This window comes from Rhinatrema bivittatum, chromosome 1, assembly GCF_901001135.1.
Source record: "Rhinatrema bivittatum chromosome 1, aRhiBiv1.1, whole genome shotgun sequence".
Classification (NCBI taxonomy): Eukaryota; Metazoa; Chordata; class Amphibia; order Gymnophiona; family Rhinatrematidae; genus Rhinatrema; species Rhinatrema bivittatum.
Window position 1 is genome coordinate 662,279,980 of NC_042615.1, and position 23,499 is coordinate 662,303,478.

General features: G+C 44.9%; 1 protein-coding gene across 7 annotated transcripts in view; it reads right to left on the bottom strand.

Annotated features, from left to right (window-relative positions):
• POLR3G (RNA polymerase III subunit G) overlaps window positions 1-23,499 on the bottom strand; it is a 126,973-nt gene that overhangs the window by 31,035 nt on the left and 72,439 nt on the right. For all 7 annotated transcript variants that reach the window (XM_029573464.1, XM_029573440.1, XM_029573456.1 and 4 more), the window contains exons 3-5: window positions 16,492-16,621; window positions 2,147-2,215; window positions 284-337 (exon numbers count right to left, since the gene is read on the bottom strand). In XM_029573464.1, coding sequence (XP_029429324.1) covers window positions 284-337; window positions 2,147-2,215; window positions 16,492-16,621 — 253 coding nt within the window. The remainder of the gene's footprint in view (window positions 1-283; window positions 338-2,146; window positions 2,216-16,491; window positions 16,622-23,499) is intronic.

A 23,499-nucleotide genomic window follows, 5' to 3' on the forward strand; every position in this document is an offset into this window, starting at 1 on the left:
CCAAATGGGGGAGAAAGCAGGAAACTAAATATCTGATTTTAGCTTGCCGCCTTCTTCTGAAAATGTGTTAGGAGGTTCCTGTCAAACAGCCCAACATCCATTTTCAGATCCTGTCATGGATAATGCAGGAATGTTTTAAGCAATTATCTGCACTTACCTTTGTTTCCTCTGTTATGTCTCCTGAAACCAGCACTTCTCTTTCTCAGTATGTGCACAAGTGTTAGCACTGAGGGGTTTTCACCTCAGGAATATATTAAGATACAGGTCAGAAGATAAACACTACCTTTCAATCTGGTCTTTTTCCTTGGCTTCATCTCTTTTGGAAGTTGACGCCAATCTACAGCAGAACATTATAGAAATAATATAAACTGCATTTTTTTCTCTAATAATCATACTACGCAATAAAACCTTTTAAGAAAAACAAATATGAGATTCTTCATGGATATATTTACAGTAATCATGAACTTGCCCCTTTTATAGGGAAACTTTGTTAAAGCACTTCCTTTTGCCCTTCTGACATGGTTAATTGCAGAAAAACAGTTTCTGATGGTATTAAAAAATTACTTTTTCTTCCAAAAAAAAAAAGTGACAGACAAGTCACTATGGAATGGACCATCACAGTCAGCAGCCAGTATGACATTCATTCAAGAACAGGAAATCTAGAGGAGTTGAGAGGATCCCTTTTCCTGTGGCCTTGAGAAAGGAGGAGAGAGAGAGAGAGAAAGCCAGATTCCCTTTCTGTGGCCTGATCACTCGCCCATTGTGCAGGCCTACCACTTCCACCCTCCATTCATGTGGCCCAAGTAGCTGGTGGTTAGAGGGGAGGGAGGGAGGGTTGAACAGTATTGTGGTTTAAACACAATGACTCCTTTCTATTGCACGGTGTACTCAAAGTTACAAAACCGAGCTGTGAGATATAGAGGAATTTAATATATTCATCATCTTCACTGAAACCATGCTTCCTCCATGCCTACTGAGCCAGGCAGTTACATTTATGGGTGCAACTAACTTAAGCTTTTATGTGCTAAAAATTGTATTAAAACGGGAAGTTTACCAGGAATAACCTTCCAAATTTAACATAATCCTAAACTGTCCTTCAGCATACTGTATACTAAGAATAATATGCATAATATGACACACAACATTTTGCTTGCCAGTACATATCAAGACCACATTAATACTTTATCAGTATGTTAATTATATAACATGGATATAGATGGAGAGGTGCAGACCAGAAGATAAAGCAAGCAGAGAGAATGAGAGGAGTAGTCAGCAGTAGATAAAGATCAGGACAGGAAGTTGAATTGGAGGAGAAGATAGAGAAAGCAGGTGTGGAGGACCAAGGAGATTACAGGAGAGAAGGGGGTCAGTTAGCAGTGGGTAGAGAGCAGAGGTAGTGGGAGGGGCCAGCCAAAGCAGAATATTGAGATGTACTAGAAATACATGACCACCAGGCAACCAAAGAATAAAGCATTAACTGCCCTTCCCCACCCAGAATCAACATGCTAATAGTAAGAGTAGAAATGTAGCCATCGTGTATATGGCCCTGACTGACTGGTGAAGAGGGGTTTGGGTAAGGCATAAAGTGGGAGAAGGGAGGGGATAAAAAGGGAGGTGATTTAAAAAAATGGTTTGGAGGGAGCAGAAGATGAAAAAGGAAAACATGGCAGAAAGCCAGAAGAGTAGAGCAAGGGAGATATGGAGGATGCCAACTGTGATGCAGGGAAAGAGGATATCTGGTAAGGCATAAGATCTACAACCAGATGATGGCGACTTGGTGTAGGACAAGAGATGGAGGTGTAGATTGAGTCTTGGGAGGTGGAGTACTGGGAAGGGAATGGTAGATAATTATAGAGAAATTGAAGAAGTGGTAAGGGCCAGCTGGAGATAAGAGGAGCTACAGTAATACTTTCTGCAAATTTTTGCAGGTTCTCACTTCTTCAATTATTAGTAAAGGCCACACCCTGTTTGCATGGACCCTTAGGGCATATCATTTTGCTACATACACAGTTGAGGTGTCTTTGAAAAGAGCAAAAGCCACAGATGTTCCAAAAAATTTGGTTTTTAATTTTAAAAAAGTGGCACGTGGTCTAATGAAGCAAAATTTCTATATATTACTTTTCTTTTTTTTTTTTTTAACTTTTACCTGGGATCCAGTCTGTGCTCAGTTTCTTCTGTTTCTCAATTTGATACTTGCTACTGTATTTTTCAGGTGCTGAAGAAAACAGAAAAATGAAGTTAGTGAATTTAATCTCCATTGCATACTATGAATAGAGTAGATACAAAATAGCACCAGCAATTCTGGCTTTGTGACACAGAAACTGATTTTGGCAGACAATTATTTTTTACACCCAGTCTGCCAATCTGTGCTTGTTTACTATGCTGTCACAGATCTTACTTGATCTGTGGTCTTTTCCCTTCCTCCACTACTAAGGTCCCTTCTCGCTATCCCATGCAAATTGAATTCTGCCACCGTTTTGGTTCCTATCACCTTCAATTTAAGTCTGTTCCTAGTACCACTCACACAGCATAAATATATTTTCTCACATTCCTTTTGAGCTTCCCTCTCTTCAGCTCCTTTAGTTTTTTGTTCTATGGAAATTACTACCTTCTGGTACCTTGTTGAACCCTGCTAGATATGTTTGCAGGCTCCTCTGTACGCAGCTTCATGTGTGCTTTCTGCTACCTGTTTCTTTTCCTTTGTGCTTGGGGCTCTGGGTACTGGATGTGATTTGTGATTCACCTCATCCTGTGTTTTTTCCACCTATTCAAACAACATAATTGTCTTGTTTTATTATGTCTATTGCAGATGAATTCTACTATTTGTATCAGTGTTTTTAGTTTTAGTTTATTTTATTATGGTTTAGGCATTTGCCCTTATGCTTTCTGTTAGACCTTCCACAGCCATTCCTGTTCTTTCATGTACAGGCAGATATGGGGACCTGATATTTAAGCAGCGAGCAAGATTTGGCATGGACCATGATTGATTCATATTCAAATTGTTTGCTCTCAGCTGTACACAGCCTCTGTCTTTTACTGACTTACAAATTTGCATGGTTAATAGGTTGGTCAGGACAAGTCAACTCATATGTTTGAATTAGTTGTTGCCCACTCTCCTGATATTTTTGGTGTGACAGAAACTTGGCTTTTGGAAACAGATCTGGTTGATTTGAACCAGTTATGCCCTCCTGATTATAAACTCTATTTTAAACTGCGGCTAAATAAGAGAGGAGGTGTCTTGCTAGTCATTAAATCTTCAGTAATTTTATATTTGACACCATCAATATAGAAATTGACCTCCAATATGAATGTTTGTTTTTATTTGGCTCTTCGTGATCAATTGGTATTTGCTATTGCCCTCCTGGTCTTATGTCCTGGAATTACTCTCCAATTGTTAAAGCACTAACTGCTTCGGATATCATTTTAAAACATATGATTTTGATGGGCAATTTTAACCTACTTTGTGACGAGTCCCCACTTTCATCTGCATATGAGGGAGGACTTTGCATCTTGTATGCAAAGTCTAGGCTTTACTCAACTTTTAGATACGCCTATTCACAGAGCTGGTCACTTATTGGATTTGTTTTTTGTAGAAGATCAGCTGTTAGAAAATGGTCAGGTGTTTTGATCCTTGGAAGAGGTTTTATGGTTAGATTATTTAGTTTTAAATGTTCATTTTAATTTTTTAGTATTGATGTGAACTAGACAGTCTGAGACCTCTATTAGAAGAACCAGAGACCATTTTGACTCTGAAGTTCTTTGCACTGAAAAGGTCCCCAAATTTATCCATGGTGTGACTAGTTCCGCCTCTTTAGAGTCTATGGTTTCAATTTGGCAAAAAACTCTAATACCGCCTCTTGATATTATGCACCCATGAAAGACAAACCCATGTTGCGAGCATGGTTAACAACTTGGTTTAATGAAGCTACTAGGGAGAAAAAGCATCAACTGCACATTGCAGAATGCTGATGGAGAAAGACACATTCTGATAGTGATGCTTTGATTTAGTCATCAAAGATTACTGATTACCAAGAGACCATGACAGCAGCAATGTTGAGATTACTTACCTGATAATAGGGATGTGCAGACCAAAAGTTTATGTTCATAAGTCCATAAGTCGAAAGGGGGGGTCATTTGCGGTCAATATGGACATATGGAGAATTCCATAAGTTGAGTCTATGTCCATATGTGCAAATAAAAATTTAAACCCCTCACCCTCCTTAATCCACTCCCCCCCCCCCAAGACTTACCAAAACTCCCTGGTGGTCCAGCGGGGTCAGGACGCCATTTCTGAACTCCTTTGCAAGGAGCACGTGACGTCGGCGCCACGTCGGAGTGACGCGGCGTCACGTGATTCCCCCCGGGTTCGCTCCGGGACCCTCGTTCGACCCAAAAGGAACTTTTGGCCAGCTTGGGGGGGTCAGCTATGTTGAATAAGTTGGAAATCCGATCGTTTTTGCCTCATCACTTTTTTAAGTTAAAAAAAAAAAAAAGTAGTGTTTTACATTTAAGTTCAAAACGAATGCACACCCCTACCTGATAATCTCCTTTTCCTTAGTGTAGACAGATGGACTCAGAACGAATGGGTATAGTATGCTCGTGCTAGCAGTTGGAGACGGATCTGACGTCAGCACGGGTATATATACCCCCACAGGAAGCATAGCAACTTAGTAATCTTCCTTGCAAAAGCTGTTATGGATGTGTGTACTGACGCTCAGTGAAATAGTGGAAATAGGATTCCCCTGACCGATTGATAGTAGCTGGAGACCGCCAGCATTCACAACCGGAAGGCGTTGACACCTGGTAGAGTGTACGCTCCTATGTAAACAAATGACATGGCTTACCTTGAATCGGTAAAACCCATGTACACAGGCAGCTGGGCGGGATGCTGAGTCCATCTGTCTACACTAAGGAAAAGGAGATTATCAGGTAAGTAATCTCAACATTTCCTGGCGTGTAGCCAGATGGACTCAGAACAAATGGGATGTACAAAAGCTTTACTCCCAGCCTGGGCGGGAGGCTGCCTGAGGACCATGTAGTACCGCCCTCGCAAATGCTTTGTCCTCCCTGGCCTGGACATCCAGACGATAGAACCTGGAGAAGGTATGGAGGGAGGACCATGTCGCCGCTTTACATATTTCTGCAGGCGACAGCATCCTGGATTCTGCCCAAGATGCCGCTTGTGCTCTGGTAGAATGAGCCTTAACTTGCAGAGGCGGAGACTTCCCGGCCTCCACGTAAGCTGCTCTGATAACTTCTTTAATCCAGCGGGCGATGGTGGGCCGAGAGGCCGCTTCCCCTTGTCTTTTCCCGCTGTGCAGGACGAACAGATGGTCCGTCTTTCGTACTTCTTGTGTCACTTCCAGATATCTGGGCAGCAATCTGCCAATGTCGAGATGGCGTAGTAAACGCCCTTCTTCAGATTTCTTCAAACCCGCCGTGGTAGGCAAGGATATGGTTTGGTTAAGATGAAACCACTTTAGGTAGAAAGGAGGGAACCATCCGAAGATGGATAGCCTCAGGAGTGATTCTGAGAAAGGGATCACGGCAGGACAGTGCTTGTAGCTCTGAGATACGGCGTGCGGAACATAGAGCCAGCAAGAATACCATCTTCAAAGTCAGAGAACATAGAGACAGGCCCCGAAGGGGTCTGAAGGTAGACATGTGGTTCGTTTATCTGCAGAATTTGAAAATCACAACGAAATTTCCTATTTCGTTGTGGTTTCGGCGACCCCGAAACCCGAAAAGAATTTTCCCCGAATTTCGGGGAAATTTCGTTTTTCGGGTTTGCATGGGGAGAGGGACACTTTTTTTTTTTTTAAAATTAAAAACCACCCCAAACATTAAAATAAGCTATAATACAACACCCCCCCCCCCGATCCCGATCCCTCCCCAAGACTTACTAAGTACATCCCTGGTGGTCCAGCGCGGTCCCCGGGTTCCATTTGCCGTGCCGTGCCCGTGATAATTCAAGCCGTGCTCTGTAAAATGGTGCCGAATAGCCTCTGTGACATAGTATGGGCAAAGGCTATCGGCGCCATTTTGATTACTGGCAGCCGACAGCGAAATCGCTTTCGGACCCCTGCTGGACCCCCAGGGATTATTGGCAAGCCTTGGGGGGGGTCAGGAGGGGGCTCTTGACCCCCCCAAGGCTTGCCAATAATCCCTGGGGGTCCAGCAGGGGTCCGAAAGCGATTTCGCTGTCGGCTGCCAGTAATCAAAATGGCGCCGATAGCCTTTGCCCATACTATGTCACAGAGGCTTTCGGCGCCATTGGTCAGCTCCAGTCACATGACAGGAGCACAAGATGGCGCCGATGGCCATGTGACAGGGGCTGACCAATGGCGCCGGTAGCCCCTGTGACATGGTAGTTCAGAGGCTATTCGGCACCATTTTACAGAGCACAGCTTGAATTATCACGGGCACGGCACGGCAAATGGAACCCGGGGACCGCGCTGGACCACCAGGGATGTACTTAGTAAGTCTTGGGGAGGGATCGGGATCGGGGGGTAGTTTGTATTTACGTAGAAAACGGATTTTAAATGCTTGGGGTGGGTTTTTTTTAAGTTTTCTTTGCCGTTTCGTTTTTTGGCCTGATATCGGGTTTCCTCGTTCCGGTTTTCAAAAACCGGAACGAGAAAACCCGAAATTTACCACGAGGTATCCGAGTCAAAAAACGACCCGGCAAAAAAACCGAACCACATCTCTATCTGAAGGTGGATCCCGCGAGGAAAACCAAAACAAGGTTGAGGTTCCATAAGGGCACAGGCCACTTCAGTGGCGGGCGAATATGCTTGACTCCTTTCAGGAAGCGAGAGACATCTGGGTGCTTGGCAATGGTCTTGCCATCCCTCCTGGGACCGTAGCAAGACAGCGCAGCCACCTGAACCTTGATGGAGCTGAGGGAGAGACCCTTCTGAAGTCCATCTTGCAGGAAATCCAACACAATAGGGATTGTGGTCGCATGTGGATTGGTGCCATGAGTGTCGCACCATGCTTCAAATACTCTCCAGATCCTTACGTAGGTGAGGGATGTGGAAAACTTGCGAGCTCGGAGGAGTGTATCTATCATGGGTTCCGAGTAACCTCTTTTCTTCAGTCTAGCCCTCTCAATGGCCAGACTGTAAGAGAGAATTGAGCCGGATCCTCGTGATTGATGGGACCTTGACATAGAAGGTCCCTGAGAGGAGGCAGGGGGAGAGGCTCCCCTGCCAGTAGTCTTCTCATGTCCGCGTACCAGGGTCTTCTTGGCCAGTCTGGTGCCACTAGAAGAACTAGGCCCCGGTGTTTCTGAATCTTGTGGATGATGGCACCCAGCAGAGGCCACGGAGGAAAGGCGTATAGCAGAGTCCCTGGAGGCCATGACTGAACCAGGGCATCGATTCCATGTGAGAACGGGTCGCGCTTGCGGCTGAAGTATCTGGGTACCTGAGCATTGGATTTGTCCGCCAATAAATCCATGTCCGGAATCCCCCAGTGATCCACAATCATCTGGAAGGCTGTGGGTGACAGCTGCCACTCTCCCAGATTTAGGCTTTCTCTGCTGAGGAAGTCTGCCGTGGTGTTGTCCTTCCCGGCAATGTGGACGGCGGAGATGTCCTGAAGATTCGCCTCTGCCCAAGCCATCAGTGGGGCGATCTCTAGAGATACTTGTCGGCTTCTGGTTCCGCCCTGACGGTTGATGTATGCCACCGTGGTGGCGTTGTCGGACATCACTCTGACTGCTCTGTTCTTCAGTCTGTGAGCAAATCGAAGGCATGCCAAATCGGACTGCCCGAGCCTCTAGACGGTTGATGTTCCACGCTGACTCTTCTCTGTTCCACCGCCCTTATGCGGTAAGTCCTTCGCAGTGTGCTCCCCAGCCGCTCAGGCTGGCATCTGTGGTGAGCAGAGTCCACGTGGGGGAGGACATCCTCAACCCCCTGCTCATGTGGTTGGACTGCAACCACCACCGTAACTGGGTCCATACTCTGGCCTGCAGAGGTAGGTGCGTGGAATAGTTCCGTAGACGGGGGCTCCAGCGGGAGAGCAGGGAGTGTTGTAGAGGTCTCATATGGGCCCTTGCCCAAGGTACCACTTCCAGGGTGGATGCCATGAGACCGAGAACCTGCAGATAATCCCAAGCTATGGGCCGACCGGCTCCTATCAAGTACTGAATACGCGTCTGAAGCTTCAACCTTCTCTTGGTAGTGAGACTGACTGTGTCTGCCTGGGTGTCGAACTGTACTCCCAGGTATTCCAGTGACTGGGAAGGCTGTAGGCAACTCTTGCTGAGGTTGATTACCCAGCCCAAGCTTTCCAGAAGGGCGATCACTCTGTCGGTTGTCCGATGGCTCTCTTCTCGTGATTTCGCCCTGATCAGCCAGTCGTCTAGGTAGGGATGGACCAGAATTCCTTCCCGTCTGAGTGCCGCTGCTACCACTACGACCACCTTGGTGAAGGTCCGCGGTGACGTGGCCAACCCGAAGGGCAGAGCCCGGAATTGGAAGTGGCGTCCTAGAACCTTGAAGCGTAGGTAGCGCTGATGATCCGGATGGATCGGGATATGCAGGTAGGCTTCCGACAAGTCTAAGGCCGTGAGGAATTCTCCTGGCTGTACTGCGGTCTTGACGGAGCGCAGAGTTTCCATGCGAAACCTCGGGACCCTTAAGTATCGATTGACTGACTTGAGATCCAGTACGGGCCGAAAGGTGCCTCCTTTCTTGGGTACCATGAAATAAATGGAATAGTGTCCAGAATTCACTTCCCAGGCAGGTACTGGGATGATGGCTTTCAAGGACAGGAGCCTCGCCAGGGTAGCTTCCAATGCTGCCTTCTTGTGTGTGGGACAGGAAGATTCCACAAACTTGTCCGGAGGGAGGTGATGAAAGTCCAGATAATACCCCTCTCGGATGATGGCGAGGACCCACTGGTCCGATGTAATCTCGACCCATCTGGGGTAGAAGAGGGTTAACCTGCCCCCTATGGCTCCGTCCCCCAGATGAATCGGCGGATTCTCATTGGGAGGCGCGGCCGGGACCTGAGCCCGGGCCTGCACCCCTCTTGCGCTGCTTGGTCCAAAAGGACTGATTCCGGGCCTGAGGACGTGGTGCCTGGTAGCGACTTCTGTAGGGAATGAAGCGCTGGGAGCTTCTACCCCTGGAGGGCCTTGGAAAGGCGCGCTGGTTCCTTCTGAACCGATCTTCCAGCAGTTGAGGTACTGGAGAGGCGCCCCATGTGCTGGCCAGTTTATCAAGATCGCTGCCAAACAGGAAAGAGCCCTTAAAGGGCAATCTGGTGAGGCGTGTCTTGGAAGGCGCATCGGCTGACCATTTCCGGATCCAGAGCTGCCTCCTGGCGTCTACGGAGGATGAGATCCCCTTGGCTGTTGTCCGGACTAGGTCTGATGCAGCATCCGTGAGAAACGAGAGAGCTGACTCCATGTCTCCTGCTGGAGAGTTGTTCCTGACCTGTGACAAACAGGAACGCGTCACCACTGTGCAGCAGGTTGCGATCCGCAAAGATAGAGCTGCCACCTCAAAAGTCTGTTTCAGAATGGCGCCCAGTCGCCGGTCATGAGGCTCCATGAGGGCCGCCCCCCCTCAACTGGAATGGTAGTGCGCTTGACCACAGCGCTAATCAAGGTGTCCACCTGAGGGCACGCCAGCAGGTCCTGGATAGCCGGTGCCAGTGGGTACATGCCTGTCAGGGCCCGACCCCCTTTGAATGAAGCCGCTGGTGTAGCCCATTCTAAATCTATCAGTTGTTGTGCCGCTTGCAAGAATGGAAAATGGCGGGCTGTAGGGCAAAGACCTTCCAGCAGGGGGTTCTGCGCAGAGGGTACCGTAGCGCTGGGACCTGTAATATCCAACTCCGCCAGGCACTGAGACACCAGGTCCGAGAGATCCTCCTTGGGGAAGAACCGCCTCATGGTTCTATATGGCTCAATCCCTGAGGGAAGTTCCCCTTCATCCGGGAGTTCGGACTCGTCTGGTGAAACCTCCTGGTCCGACTGATCCGGACTGTCCAGCGGCGGGAGGACCCGCTCACGATAAGTGCGTGAGGGTCCAGGAACAGGATCCGCTGGAGCCGCAACCGCAGCAGCAGCCGCCACAGTCGCAGCCACAGCAGGAACAGCAGAAACAGCAGGAACAACAGGAACAACAGGAACAGCAGGAACAGCAGGAACCGCAGGGCCTGGACGGGAAGCCGTTTGCATCTGTACAAAGGCATGAATCCCCTTAAAGAGATCCACCCAGGAAATGGAAGCGGTCTCTAATCGCCGGGGTACAAGATCCCCCGGGATTCCAGATTGGTCGAGACTGACCGCTAAATCCGGGGTAGCCCCTGGGGAACTGTCAGCAAATCGTGGCTGAGACTGATCCTAGCCAGAGGGTCCCACGGCCTCCTCACATTGGGCACATAGGGAGTCTGGCTCTTCACTGTGCGTGGCTCGAAGCTGGCATGCAGAGCAGAGGCCGAGGGCTTTAATGCCGGAGGCAGGAGGCGCCCCCGCTGAAGACGCTGAGGTGTTCTGTGCCATTGAAAAGTATGCGCTGAATGATATGCGGCAGCAATACAACAGGCGCACAATAATATGCGGCAGCAATATACGCTTAGTAGAACAGGCGCGCAATAATATGCGGCAGCAATATACGCTTAATAGAGCAGGTGCACAATAATATGCGGTAGCAATATGCGCTGAATACAACAGGCGCACAATAATAAGCGGCAGCAATATACTCTTAGTAGAACAGGCGCACAATAATATGCGGTAGCAATATGCGCTGAATACAACAGGCGCACAATAATAAGCGGCAGCAATATACTCTTAGTAGAACAGGCGCACAATAATAAGCGGCAGCAATATACGCTTAATATAACAGGCGCTTAATAATATGCGGGCAGCAATATACGCTCAATGATATTCAATATGCTCTCAGCAAAATGCGGTCAGCAATACACGCTCAATAGTATACAATATGCTCTCAGCAATAAGCGGTCAGCAATACACGCTCAATAGTATACAATATGCTCTCAGCAATATGCGGTCAGCAATATACACTCAATGGTATTCAATATGCTCTCAGCAATAGGCGGTCAGCAATATATGCACAGTGATGTATATAATATGCGCTTAGTCATAGACATGCGCCTATCACGGGTGCTCAATACCTGAACAAGGCCACAAAATGGCGCCCTCCACGGCGTGCCACGCCGCCGATCCTCGGAGACCAAAAGTAGGAGATGTACATCTTACCTGATCCACGGCGCTTCCCGGCTGGAACCCGGGCGGTCTCCGGCTGCGGGGGGAGAGGGCAAGTACCTTCACCGCCGCGTTTGAGGATATGCACCCGCTGCCTCGTCCACGCCGGGACCGAGGCGCCTCGCTCGCCACGCCCGGGGGCTACGTCCCTGCTGCGATTCGGCCACTGGACCGAGGTCTTAAACCTCCGGGGGATCACGGAAATCACCCTGGGAAACTCTACTGGGGGAGGGACCGTAGGGTATCACCGCAGGAGTGCGGGGCTCGATGGTGCTGTAGAAGTTTTAGTAAAAGAAAGTAGAAAGTAGAAAATTAGAAAGTAGATTTGGAAAACACGCTCAGCGAGCGTGCAGGCTCTCCAAACTGCTTTGGAGACGGAAATTACTAAGTTGCTACGCTTCCTGTGGGGGTATATATACCCGTGCTGACGTCAGATCCGTCTCCAACTGCTAGGACGAGCATACTATACCCATTCGTTCTGAGTCCATCTGGCTACACGCCAGGAAAAGAAGAATTTTTTTACTGTCAAAATAAAGACAGTTGATGGAGGTTTGATAGAACTTTTTTATATTAGTCATAATTTAACCTAGTCTCTCTAGTAAGTTTCATCACCATTCATCTTCTGCTGCTAGATATGAAATATTCATTACATTTTTGAGAGGAAGTTAACACTATTAGGTCGATTTTAAAAGGAGCATGCACACGGTTCCTGGCACATGTACATGGCCACGTGCACATGTGGGCCAGATTTTAAAATCCACGCACGCATGTGCAGGCGGCGCGAATTTTAGTAAACTATGCGTGGCGACTCAATCGGGCTTCCCCCACTTCCTCCCAGTCCGCTCCAATTAAGGAGCGGACTGGGAGGGATCTTTCCTATCCCTAACCTACACTTCCTACCTCTTCTCCTCTCCTCCTTAACCCAACCCTACTAACTATCCCCATTTTTTTGTGTTTTTTTTCTTACTGCTCTGTTGGAGCAGAAGCAACTTCCGTGCGCCGGCAGCCGGCCAACGCACGCTTCCCCGGGACAGCAACTAATGGTGCTGTTCCGGCCCTCTCGCTACCCTCCGGCCTGCCCCTTCTGACAGGCCTGGCATTTGTGCGTGTATTGGGGTTTACACGTGTGGCCAGGCCTGTTGTAAAATGCGTGTGGCGCGCATAAACCCCAAAATTTATGCGCACAGGACTTTGAAAATTTACCTGTATTATTGCTAGATTCTCCTCTACTGCACCAATTGATTATGGTCTAGAGTGCAAGTGGGATGAGCTTGTGAATGTTTCTAAACCTAAGCTACTACAAAACTATTTCTCACCTCAATAACTTCTGTCTGCTAAATCCTTACTCTATACTTACATTAAAAATGTTGGGAATTATTAGAAAAGGAATGGTGAATAAAACGTAACATGTCATAATGCCTCTGTATTGCTCCATGGTGAGACCGCACCTGGAATACTGTGTGTTTAACTGTACCATCCCTTAAGGACCTGTGCCTTAGAAGTATGAGAGAAAGGACCTTCTCAGGTTTAGTTACAACCTTGTGGAACTCACATCTTTCAGATTCTTCGCTAATCTAATGAATTTTTAGATAACTATTGAAAATATGGCTCTTTGAAATAATTCTCTCATGTGTTGTAATATTTGCTGTAATTCTTACACATGCAGCATGCTTTGAGGTCTTTGTTGGAAAAGTGTGAAATAAATAAACAATGTTGATGATGAATAAAAATAAACTGACTCTGCCTCCAAACCATAACAACCATTTTCTAACACACAGTAAAAATGTGGTCCAGGCAGGCCAGCCATTAAGCCTCCCCCTGACTCACACATGATAAAAATTAGGTGGGCTATGCAAGCCTGATGATGACATCCCCCCCACTCCATACATACACAAAAAGCCTCAACACTACAAACCTTCTCACTGAAACCTAGTTTAACTCTGGCATTCCCACACTAAATCTACATCCACAGTGCCCCCTCATTAAACCTCCTGCATACAAGACTCTTTCAGTGAAAGCCCCCTTCCATTGAAGCTCACCCTCACCCAGATTATTTTTAATTTATTTAATTTAATTATTTTTTTATATACCGATATTCGTGGGACATCATACCGGTTCACATAATTTAAGTGCATAAATAACAAAATTCATTAAAATATATCAGTTTAAATATAAAACATGATCACATAATACATAAAATATACAACAATAAAATAACAAAATTAATCAAATTAAAAAGATAATAAAAAAAAGAACATCAAATTAGACAAACAGAAATATGGCTGAGGGAATAACCAAGATTTCATGTGTGCTCACCAAATGCCTGCCGAAATAACCAAGTTTTTAGCTTCTTCTTAAATGTCTGAAAATTATACTTGAGCCTTAAATCAGATGGTAAGGAATTCCATAATTTGGGTCTGGCCAAAAACAGGGCCTCTCTCTCTCTCACACTGTTTAAATATGCTAATCTAGGAGACGGTATTGAAAGTAAACTTTTGTTAGCAGAACGCAAATTCCATTGTGGTGTGTGAAAATGGAATGCTGCGCTGAACCTGTCATTAAATAACGATTTGTGAATCAAAGATAAAACTTTGAATTTGATTCTATAAGTGATCGGTAGCCAGTGCAAGTCTTTTAAAATGGGTGTAATATGGTCATATTTTTTGGAGCTGGTTAAAACTCTCACAACTGCATTTTGGAGGGCCCTGAAAGTAGCTAGTGGAAGGCCCAACAAGAGAGCATTACAGTAGTCCATTTTTGAGAAGATCAAAGCTTGTAAAACTGTTCTAAAATCATTGGGGTAAAAGTACGGTTTTAGTTTCTTTAAAATTTGAAGCTTTAAAAAAACATCTTTAATCAGCTTATTTAAATTGAGTTCGCTATCTAAAGTAACCCCTAAATCCTTTACTTCTTTAACTATAGCATATATGTAAACTACTCTGAAGTACCAAAAAGCAGAACATAAAATCAAATAAATAAAAATGAAATAAACTTATCTCGTTAAATAGTGCTGAATGCGCTTTGAATATTGACCTCAGTGTTACTATATAATGTTGCCAAAACCCTGATGAAGATAAGCATGTGTAATTCACTCTTTGCCCTTTAAGTGTGGGTTGCCAGAGGCAGTGCACATTCAGTTAGCAAATTTTATCACACGCTGTCCCTGCCTGAAAGCCCTTCCCCAGCTTCCTGAGCACTCCTGTGGCCTGCAGACACCAGAGCAAATATTACAAGACCCAACTCAACAGACAGGCCGAAAAGGGACCAAACCATGGTTGGAAAGATCCCACGACAATTTTCAAAGAAGCACCAAGGAGACTAATGATGTTCTGCTGACTGAGTCTCTGTAATGCACAGTTTATTTTCACCCAGACTCTGAAGAAAAGATGAGGCCTCATTACAAACAAAGCATTCAAACACCGAGAGCACTTTGTACACATTTCTTCCATAGCCAGATGGATAAAGCCACATTTCCCTCTTCATCTCCTAAGCAACCGTGTCATTAAGCCTTAATCTGACTCAGTACCTGTCTCAAAACAGCTTTACAGACAGAGGGGAGCTGGGCATGATCTCTGGAAAGGCAGAAAAAGAGCCATTAACAGAGAGCATAAAAATCCAGTCTCCTTCTACCAAGCCAATTCACGAGAAATCTCCGCAGCTGCAGATGAGTCACAGGCAGCAGCAGGAAACAACTAAAGAACTACTGGGAATAAGCACTCAGTACAGGAGTCGAACAGCATACATCATTTGCACTCCTTGAACTTACTGGACGAGGTTGATATGCCAACTTTAGAAACATAATTGTTTAAACTTCTTATTTCCACAACTTTGAACACTTAATAATAATACACATCCATTACTTCTGTAAAGGGCTTTTCTTACAGCCAAGTGCACCAATTAATCTGAAGCACATCACTGGGATATCAGCATCCCTCTGTTTGGTTTTGTGCCGTTGCATTACAGAGCTTTAATGAAGGAGAACCTCCACTTAATTTTATTGTAATAATAATATTTTGACGCTGACATTTATAGCGTGAAGACAAGCATGGGGGGAAACTAGGTCCCTATTCTGACCACCAGCACTAATTCCTCCTGTAAGGAGAGAATTTGGATATTAATTTCTAGGGTGGGGGAGGGGGTTGGCAACATTTATTGTCTGAGTGCCAAAACTGATGCATCCTCTCTTTAGTGTTTCAACAAAAGCCTGCATCCTACCATCTTCAGGGCCATCCTGCAGCTTCTGATGGGGAGAGGGCCCCCTGATGAAATCCTGCAGGCTCTTTCCTCCAATCCCACTAAAGAGATCCTGCTGACTATAAGCCCTGCCCATTATACCATTTCTCCTGCTAGCCCTTTTGGTACCACAACCATTTTTAGGTTTTGCAGGCTGGCTGCACTGATTTCACGTATGGTAACATCAGTGCAACTGGTCCATAAACTTTTACTGTATTCAGATATTTTTATCAAATTCACAAACTTTTTTTTTTTCCCCCACACATAATATTTTACAGACCACCAGTCTGGGGTATGAGAATAATTGGAAAGTAAATTTCTCTTGTCAAGTACTTTCATATGGTGACCTTGTCATATAACATCTCGACCAAATCTCAGCAAGCTGACCACTAGTATTAAAATATGAAAGGAAGGAAGGAAGAAAAATTCATATTGACCACACTTTACCCGGGATAAAATGGTGCCCAACTAGGGCTAATGACAGTGGTAAAAAGAATCATTTGTCCTTCTAAGTAACACCTTTTGGACTTATCTGGCAATGTAAAATAGCCAGATAAGTCTAAAAAAAAAAAAAAGCACTACTTAGATGGATAAGTCTTAAAACACTATTTATCCAGCTATCTGATTTAACCAGATATGTAGCGCCTTTTAGACTTATCCAATTAAATATTGATTTTTTAGACTTATTCGGCTATCTTACATAGCTAGTTAAGTCCAAAAAGTGGACAAGTAGCACTTTTCAGACTTATCTGGGTAAGTAGGTGCTTTGCCACTACTTAGCCTGATAAATCAGAACTTATCTGGATAAGTCCAAACTTGGGCAGCATGTGGTTTTATATATGCGAGAATGCATATGTACTCATTTTATAACCTGTGCAAATCATTTACATGCAAGTTATAAAATATTGTAGCAACTTTGTGCATAACCATGTACGTTCATATATGGATGTGCGTACAGCTGTTTGAAAGTTATCCTCTAAGTTTTGAAATTTTGCTCCAATACACACACTTACTTTGTAGTTTTGCATCTTTTCCAATGAAGTATGGCATTCTTTTCATGGTTCCTCTCAGCTCTTGCTTTAAGGCCAACATGTAATCTTCATCTTCTCCTGTCTTCAATGGCACAGGCTTGAAGTCTGTGCTCTTTTTTTAAGACATACAAAAGCAGAGTTATAATCAGTGCAACTTCTGAAACAGAAACACAAGCACAATCATCCTTGCCTGCCTTTGTGCAGGCATTACTTTTAGATACCACCTGGTTGAACTATTGACTGCACAATAACAAATTATTTATTTAATAGATTTATAAATTGCCTATCAACCAATTTCTATGCAATGTACATAAAAACAAACATAATAAATAATAGTATTAAACAACAAGCAACCAAACCATAAAATAAAACCTAATAAATAATGCTATCATAAAATTAATTTATAACATCAATAAAATAACAGCCCCATGTAAAATAGTATTTGCTTTGTCACCTCATTGGGCAGCTTCTATACTAAGGACTGGGAAAATGATTTATAAACATACTAAAATAAAAGTACACAAAGGAAGTGTCTGATCAAATGGCCACATTGCACATATACTCTAGCTACCGGTACACTTAGTTTTTCTTAAATTGTCCAATTTCTATATACATGCAAACCCCTGAAAGGCTGCCTACACTAAGACTCTTCCTACTTGATCTGTCACGCCTATGCTTGCTGGACAAGCAAGGAGGTAACTGCATACATAAGGCGTGAATCTTTGCTATGGAAGCTAAGGAGAATGACCAAAATCCGGAGAAATGCTAGTAATAACTTGAGTTAGTTAAATGTGATATTCCTGTGAAAACCCACTGTTTGGCACTTAAAGAGGCCGATGCAATAAGCAGTGTGGTAAAATGGGCACTCCAATTGAGCGCCTGTTTTTTTAAATGCACACACCACCACGTCTCCTGGATGTGTGATGGCAAATTTTAACAAGCTGCCGCATTAAAAGGGATGCACTAGGGACAAATTGTGCATCCCTAGTGCGTCCATGGCACTGGGCACCCAGTAGACATGGCTGTGCGTGGGTTTGAAAAACAGATGCTCGTAAATTGAATGTCCATTTTCCTAATCTGACCGCCATCGAGAGGTTTTTTTTTTTCATGATGCTGTTTTCTGTGGTTCCTCCTACATAGTGGCTCTTCTCTGTGATGTAATGGAGAGATTTAGAGGAAGAGAAGAAATGAAAGAAAATTAGATGAAAAGGAAAGCAAGGTAGATTACCTGTAAACAAGGTTCTTCATAAACAGTAGGATGGATCAGCTATTGTGTGTGGGTAACACAATGATAATAAGTAGGAGGAACACAGAAAACAAGTATTTTTTTGCTTTTTTGTTGAGGCTTGGGGCGTGTCAAGAACTAATGCCAGCTCCGGGACTGGCATTAATTTTTGTGTGTTAAAACATGCACTTCGGGTGCACAGTGATTTTTTGCATCGAGGGTAATAGCCTCATCTACATGGCATTTACATATGATGAACTCTATTAGCTACAAGCTGGTTTGGATGGGCTAATCCCATTATTATATCAGAAGTTATTCTAGCATATCCAACTGCGTGTCAAGCTGTGCGCTAGGTTGAGCGTATTATATTGCATCAGCCTGAAAGTGTTAAGCAGTAGGGTGGTGAGAGGTAGTGACTGGGAGGAGAGATAGAGAGAAGTAATGTGGGGTTTGTGTGCGACAGCCATAACATGTGATGCGGAGAGAGAGAAAATATATTGGGGGAAGGGAATATATGCAAGGGGACAACTGGTGGTGAGAGTATATAAGAGAAGATTATGAGGAGAAGCGAGGGCTGAGGGAGTCACAGTGAGGATGGAAGAATGTGAGAGGAAGCGAGTGGAATGAAATGGTTTACAGAAGGCGACTGTGGTAACTTGGGTGATAGTGGCTTGGAAACAGTCAGAAGGAATAAAGAGGCAGACTCTGGCTGTTTCCCTTTTGTACAATGTATTTACAGTGAAAAACAAACTGCAAAGCAAAACAAATGATTCTGCTCACCTTAAAGTTGGGGTATCACAGAGACATCAGACATAACAGGTTTTCTCACACAGTGGCTTCTTGCATGCTTCCTGGGGCATGTTTAATCTGTATAGGCCCTGAGTTCTTATTCTCTGGTGAGGGGCTCCTCCCGTCACCCAGGATTCATTATGGGTCTGGATCCTAAGTAAGTCTGTGCCGGATCCCTTAAAGTAGTCTGAGGGAGTTTTCTATAGACTCCCTCACAATGATCAAAATGATAAAGGGGATAGAATGGCTCCCCTGTGAAGAAAGGTTAAAGACGTTAGGGCTGTTCAGCTTGGAAAAGAGATGGCTGAGGGGGGATATTATGGAGATCTACAAAATCAGAATAGGACTAGAATGGGTAAATGTGAATCAGTTGTTTTCTTCTTTCGGGTCATAGAGCTCCCTCTAGCCCTTCTATTAAGTTAGCAAGTAGCACATTTAAAAGTAATTGGAGAAAATAATTTTTCACTCACTGCACAAATAAGCACTGGAATTCATTGCCAGAAGATGTGGTTAAGGCAGTTAGCTTAGCTGGGTTTAAAAAATGTTTTGACAAATTGCTGGAGAAGAAGTCCATAAATTGCTATTAGTCAGGTTGACAGAGAGAATAGCACCTGCTTATTACCAACATTAGTAGCATGGGATCTATTTAATATTTGAGTACTTGCAAGGACCTGTATCTTGGATTGGCCACTGCTGGAAACAGGATTCTGGGCTTGATGGACCTTTAGTCTGACCCAGTATGGCAACTTCTCATGTTTTTAAAGTCAGCATGGAGATGATAGGGAATGACTGATGGGGGTGGGGTGACTATTGGAGGAAGAAGGAAGTAGATAGCAGAAGATGGGGGAGCATAAGAGCCATCTCTGTGGGTATAGTGGTTGCTTGAGCACCCCAATATTAAGCAAACTCCTTCACTGTATCCAAAGAGGGGCACTTGGTTAAGGGTGCTAAATTCAACATTTTGAAATGTTGGCTCCTATGCAAGTGAAAACAACTCAGAGGGTGAGAGAAACAATGAAGGAAAGAGTTGCAGAAATCCACTGCTTATTCTTGGGATAAACAGCTTGGAATCTATCTACTCCTTGGGATCCTGCTAGGTACTTGTGACCTTGCTTGGCTACTGTTGGAAACAGGATACTGAGCTTGATGGACCCTTGGTCTGACCCAGTATGGCAAGCCTTATGTTCTTATGACCTGGATAAATCAAATGTTGGAACAGAGAGAACTGGAGGCTAAGAGATGAAGCATAAAAAAAAGTGAAGAACTAGAAATGATAAGATCCAGATATGAAGTGATTGTGATGTAAGGGAGAGATATAGAGGCAGAGAAGAAATGAAGGAAAATTAGATGAAAAGGAAAGCAAGGTAGATTACCTGTAAACAGGGTTCTTCGTAAACAGTAGGATGGATCAGCTATTGTGTGTGGTTATCGTCATCTGATGGCATCGACATGGACCCAGCCTTCAGAAAAAGGGTCACTGAGCATGCACAGGAGTTTTTGCATGCACTGACTTGTGAACCCCTCCAGAACTTAAGGCTTTATGTGAGTATTAAGTATGGTGATTCATCCAGCTGTCTAACAAAAACCCAGTTTACAGGTAAACTAACTTGCTTTATTTGTGGAGAAGGTGGCATGAATCAGTCTTTTACGCGAGGGGAGTCCCAGGCTGAAGGCTGCATTGTAGAGCAACTTCTGAAAACAAGCAACTCAGACCCCACTAATGGAGAGTGAACTACTCTGAACAGGCTGCACAAAACTGCTTGCCAAGGTTAGTATCTTTTCGGGACATATTGTCCAGACAGTAGTGGGACATAAAGGGGTGAACTGACAACCAAGTAGCAGCTTTGCATATGTCCTCAGTGGAAGTGGCCCGGAGATGAGCCACGGAAGTTGCCATGGCCCTCACTTGATGAGCCTTAACAGAATCTGCAATCTGCAAGCCAGCCAGTGCATACTTGTGCTCTAAACAGTCTGCTAGGCAATTAGAAAAAGTTAGTTTGGCAACTGTTTTTCCCAGCTAATTAGGATCAAAGGATATGAACAGTTGAAAAGCTTGATGAAGAGCTTGAGTCCTTTTCAAGCAGTATGCCAGAGCTCTTACAGTCCAAGGAGTGAAGAATCCGTTCTCCTTTGTGTGCATGAAGTCTTGGAAAGATATCTGACAATAGTTTGATTGAGATATGAAGCAGTCAGCACTTTCAGAAGTAATTTAGGATGAGTAGACAGAACAATACTGTTGCGAAGAACTGCAAGTATGGCAAGTAAAACACCATAGCCTGTAATTTGCTTATTCTTTGAGCTGAAAAGATGGCTACAAGAAACAACATTTTTCAAGTGAGAAACTTCAAGTTGACAGATTCTAGATACTTGAAGGAAGGTTTCATGAGTTCAGAAAGACTGGGCATTTACAGACAAGGCAATGGAAATTTACAGGTCAGAGCTTGGAATGCCAGAGTCCATTCATGAAATGTAATACTAAAGGGTGGTAAGAGATCGGAGCCCCTGCCAAGTGCTGGTAATATACTGCAATGATGCCAAGATGAATTTTAACTGACGGGGTCCAAGGCCTGAGAACAAGGAAGAATAGATATTTAAGCAAGTCCTTTGGGCCAAAAAAGAAGGGATACAGTTGGCTGGTCAGTTTCAAATGAAAACCGCTTCCATTTGAAACTGTAGATCTTCTGGTTGAAGGCTTTCTAGCTGAAATCAGCACATTCTCCACCTCCTTTGGAAGAAGCAAGGAGAAAATTACTGCATGTTCAAAATCCATGCTGTGAGGGTTAGCAATGATAGGTCCATATATTCAGATGGTGGAGCCTGCCATCTTCCAGTGGGATCGGAGTCAGAGATATACCTAATGGAATCATCACTGAATTGACAGACAAATGAGCTAATGATAACACACTCATCATGGACGTGTTGGTGCTATCTGTGCCTTGACTCAAAGGACCTTCTAGATAATGAAATGAGAGCAACTTGCAGGTATGCATAAGTAGACCGATGCTCTAGTCTAGCATGAAAGCACTGGGAGCTGATCTGTAGTTGCTTGGATGCATGGAACAGATCTTCTCAACCTTCCTATTGTCTGTTTGCTCCTTGAATGACTAAGTCATCCACAACCCCTTAATCGAGAGACCACTTGTTAGGCTGCAGCACTCTGCTGACTGCTGAGACAGTCCACCAACATATTCTGGATTCCTGGTAGATATGCTGCCTGTAGATAAGTGTTGTGATGACTGGCCCATGACCATATCCTGAGGGTTTCTTCACAGAGGGCATATGAGTCAGTGTTTTCCCATTTATTCACACAGAACATGGCTATCTGGTTGTCTGACTGGATCAAGATTTTCTTTCCTGAGAGAAGGTGAGAGAAAGCCCTTAGAGTATAATGGGTGGCTTGTAACTCTAGAAGGTTGATTTGCAGGCAAATCTCATAGAAACATAGAAATGATGGCAGAAGAAGACCAAACGGCCCATCCAGTCTGCCCAGCAAGCTACGCACTTTATCCATTATTATTTCCCTTTTTCTCTCTCCCACCTGTTACTATTGGCTTCCAGTACCCTCCAGCCCTAATTCCCCTCCACCCCACCACCAATTTAGAGAGCAGCGCCGTATCTGCATCCAAGTGACATCCAGCTCAATTAGGGGTAGCAACTGCTGTAACAAGCAGGCCACACCCTTGCCCCATACTCTTACCCACCCCTGTTATTATTTTTTGTTTGTTTTTCTAATTTTTTTTTTGGAGATAGCAGCCCTCCATCCTTCCGCTCCGTGAAGATGGAACAATAACTACTGGCCACTGGCATTCCGCTCCGTGAATGCCTCTGTGGCTACTGCCGCTCCTTGCAGTGTTTGAATGCCTCTGTGGCTACTGCCGCTCCGTGCAGTGTTTTGCTGCCTCCACTTTATTCACGCCCTCTAGACTTGATGGATCCACAGTGTTTATCCCACGCCCCTTTGAAGTCCTTCACAGTTTTGGACTTCACCACTTCCTCCGGAAGGGCATTCCAAGCATCCACCACCCTTTCCGTGAAGAAATACTTCCTGACATTGGTTCTTAGTCTTCCTCCCTGGAGCCTCAGCTCGTGACCCCTGGTTCTGCTGATTTTTTTCTGGCGGAAAAGGTTTGTCGTTGTCTTTGGATCGTTAAAGTTTTTCAAGTATCTGAAGGTCTGAATCATATCACCCCTGCTCCTCCTTTCCTCCAGGGTGTACATATTCAGATTCTTCAATCTCTCCTTGTATGACATCCGATGAAGACCCTCCACCTTTCTGGTCGCCCTTCTCTGTACCGCTTCCATCTTGTCTCTGTCTCTTTGTAGATACGGTCTCCAGAACTGAACACAGTACTCCAGGTGAGGCCTAACCAAGGACCTGTACAAGGGGATAATCACTTCCCTTTTCTTACTCGATATTCCTCTCTCTATGCAGCCCAGCATTCTTCTGGCTTTTGCTAGAAGAGGAGCCACTTTCCTTGGGTCCATGTGATGTCTGAGTCTGCTCCCAACTGCCTGGTGGAGGCAAAGATAAAATGGGTTACTTGATGTGCCGAGATGCATAGCAAAAGACCCATCATTAGAACCTCTGGATTCATCTGCCAGGAAGAGATGTTCTCATTTCAGAAGCTACAGAGATTTGGAAAGATAATGGCTCAGAGCCAATCCTACTGGCCTTGAATGGGCCAATGAACACCCCGCATGCACAGAAGAGTCAGAGAACTTCATGATTCTCCACAGCTATTTGACCAAGAAGAACCAGGACCAACCATGCTGACATTCGGTCCTGCTGCAGAAGGGACCTCACCAGACCCATAAACTCTCTGGCAGGAAGAAATGCCTTCTCCTGAAATGTCTATCCAAGATCCTGTGAACTGAATCCTTTGAACCGGGACCAAATTGGGCTTGGAGAAATTGACCAGGAATTCCATAAATTAGAGAAACCAGATGGCCACTTTGAGGGACTTCAGGACTTCTGC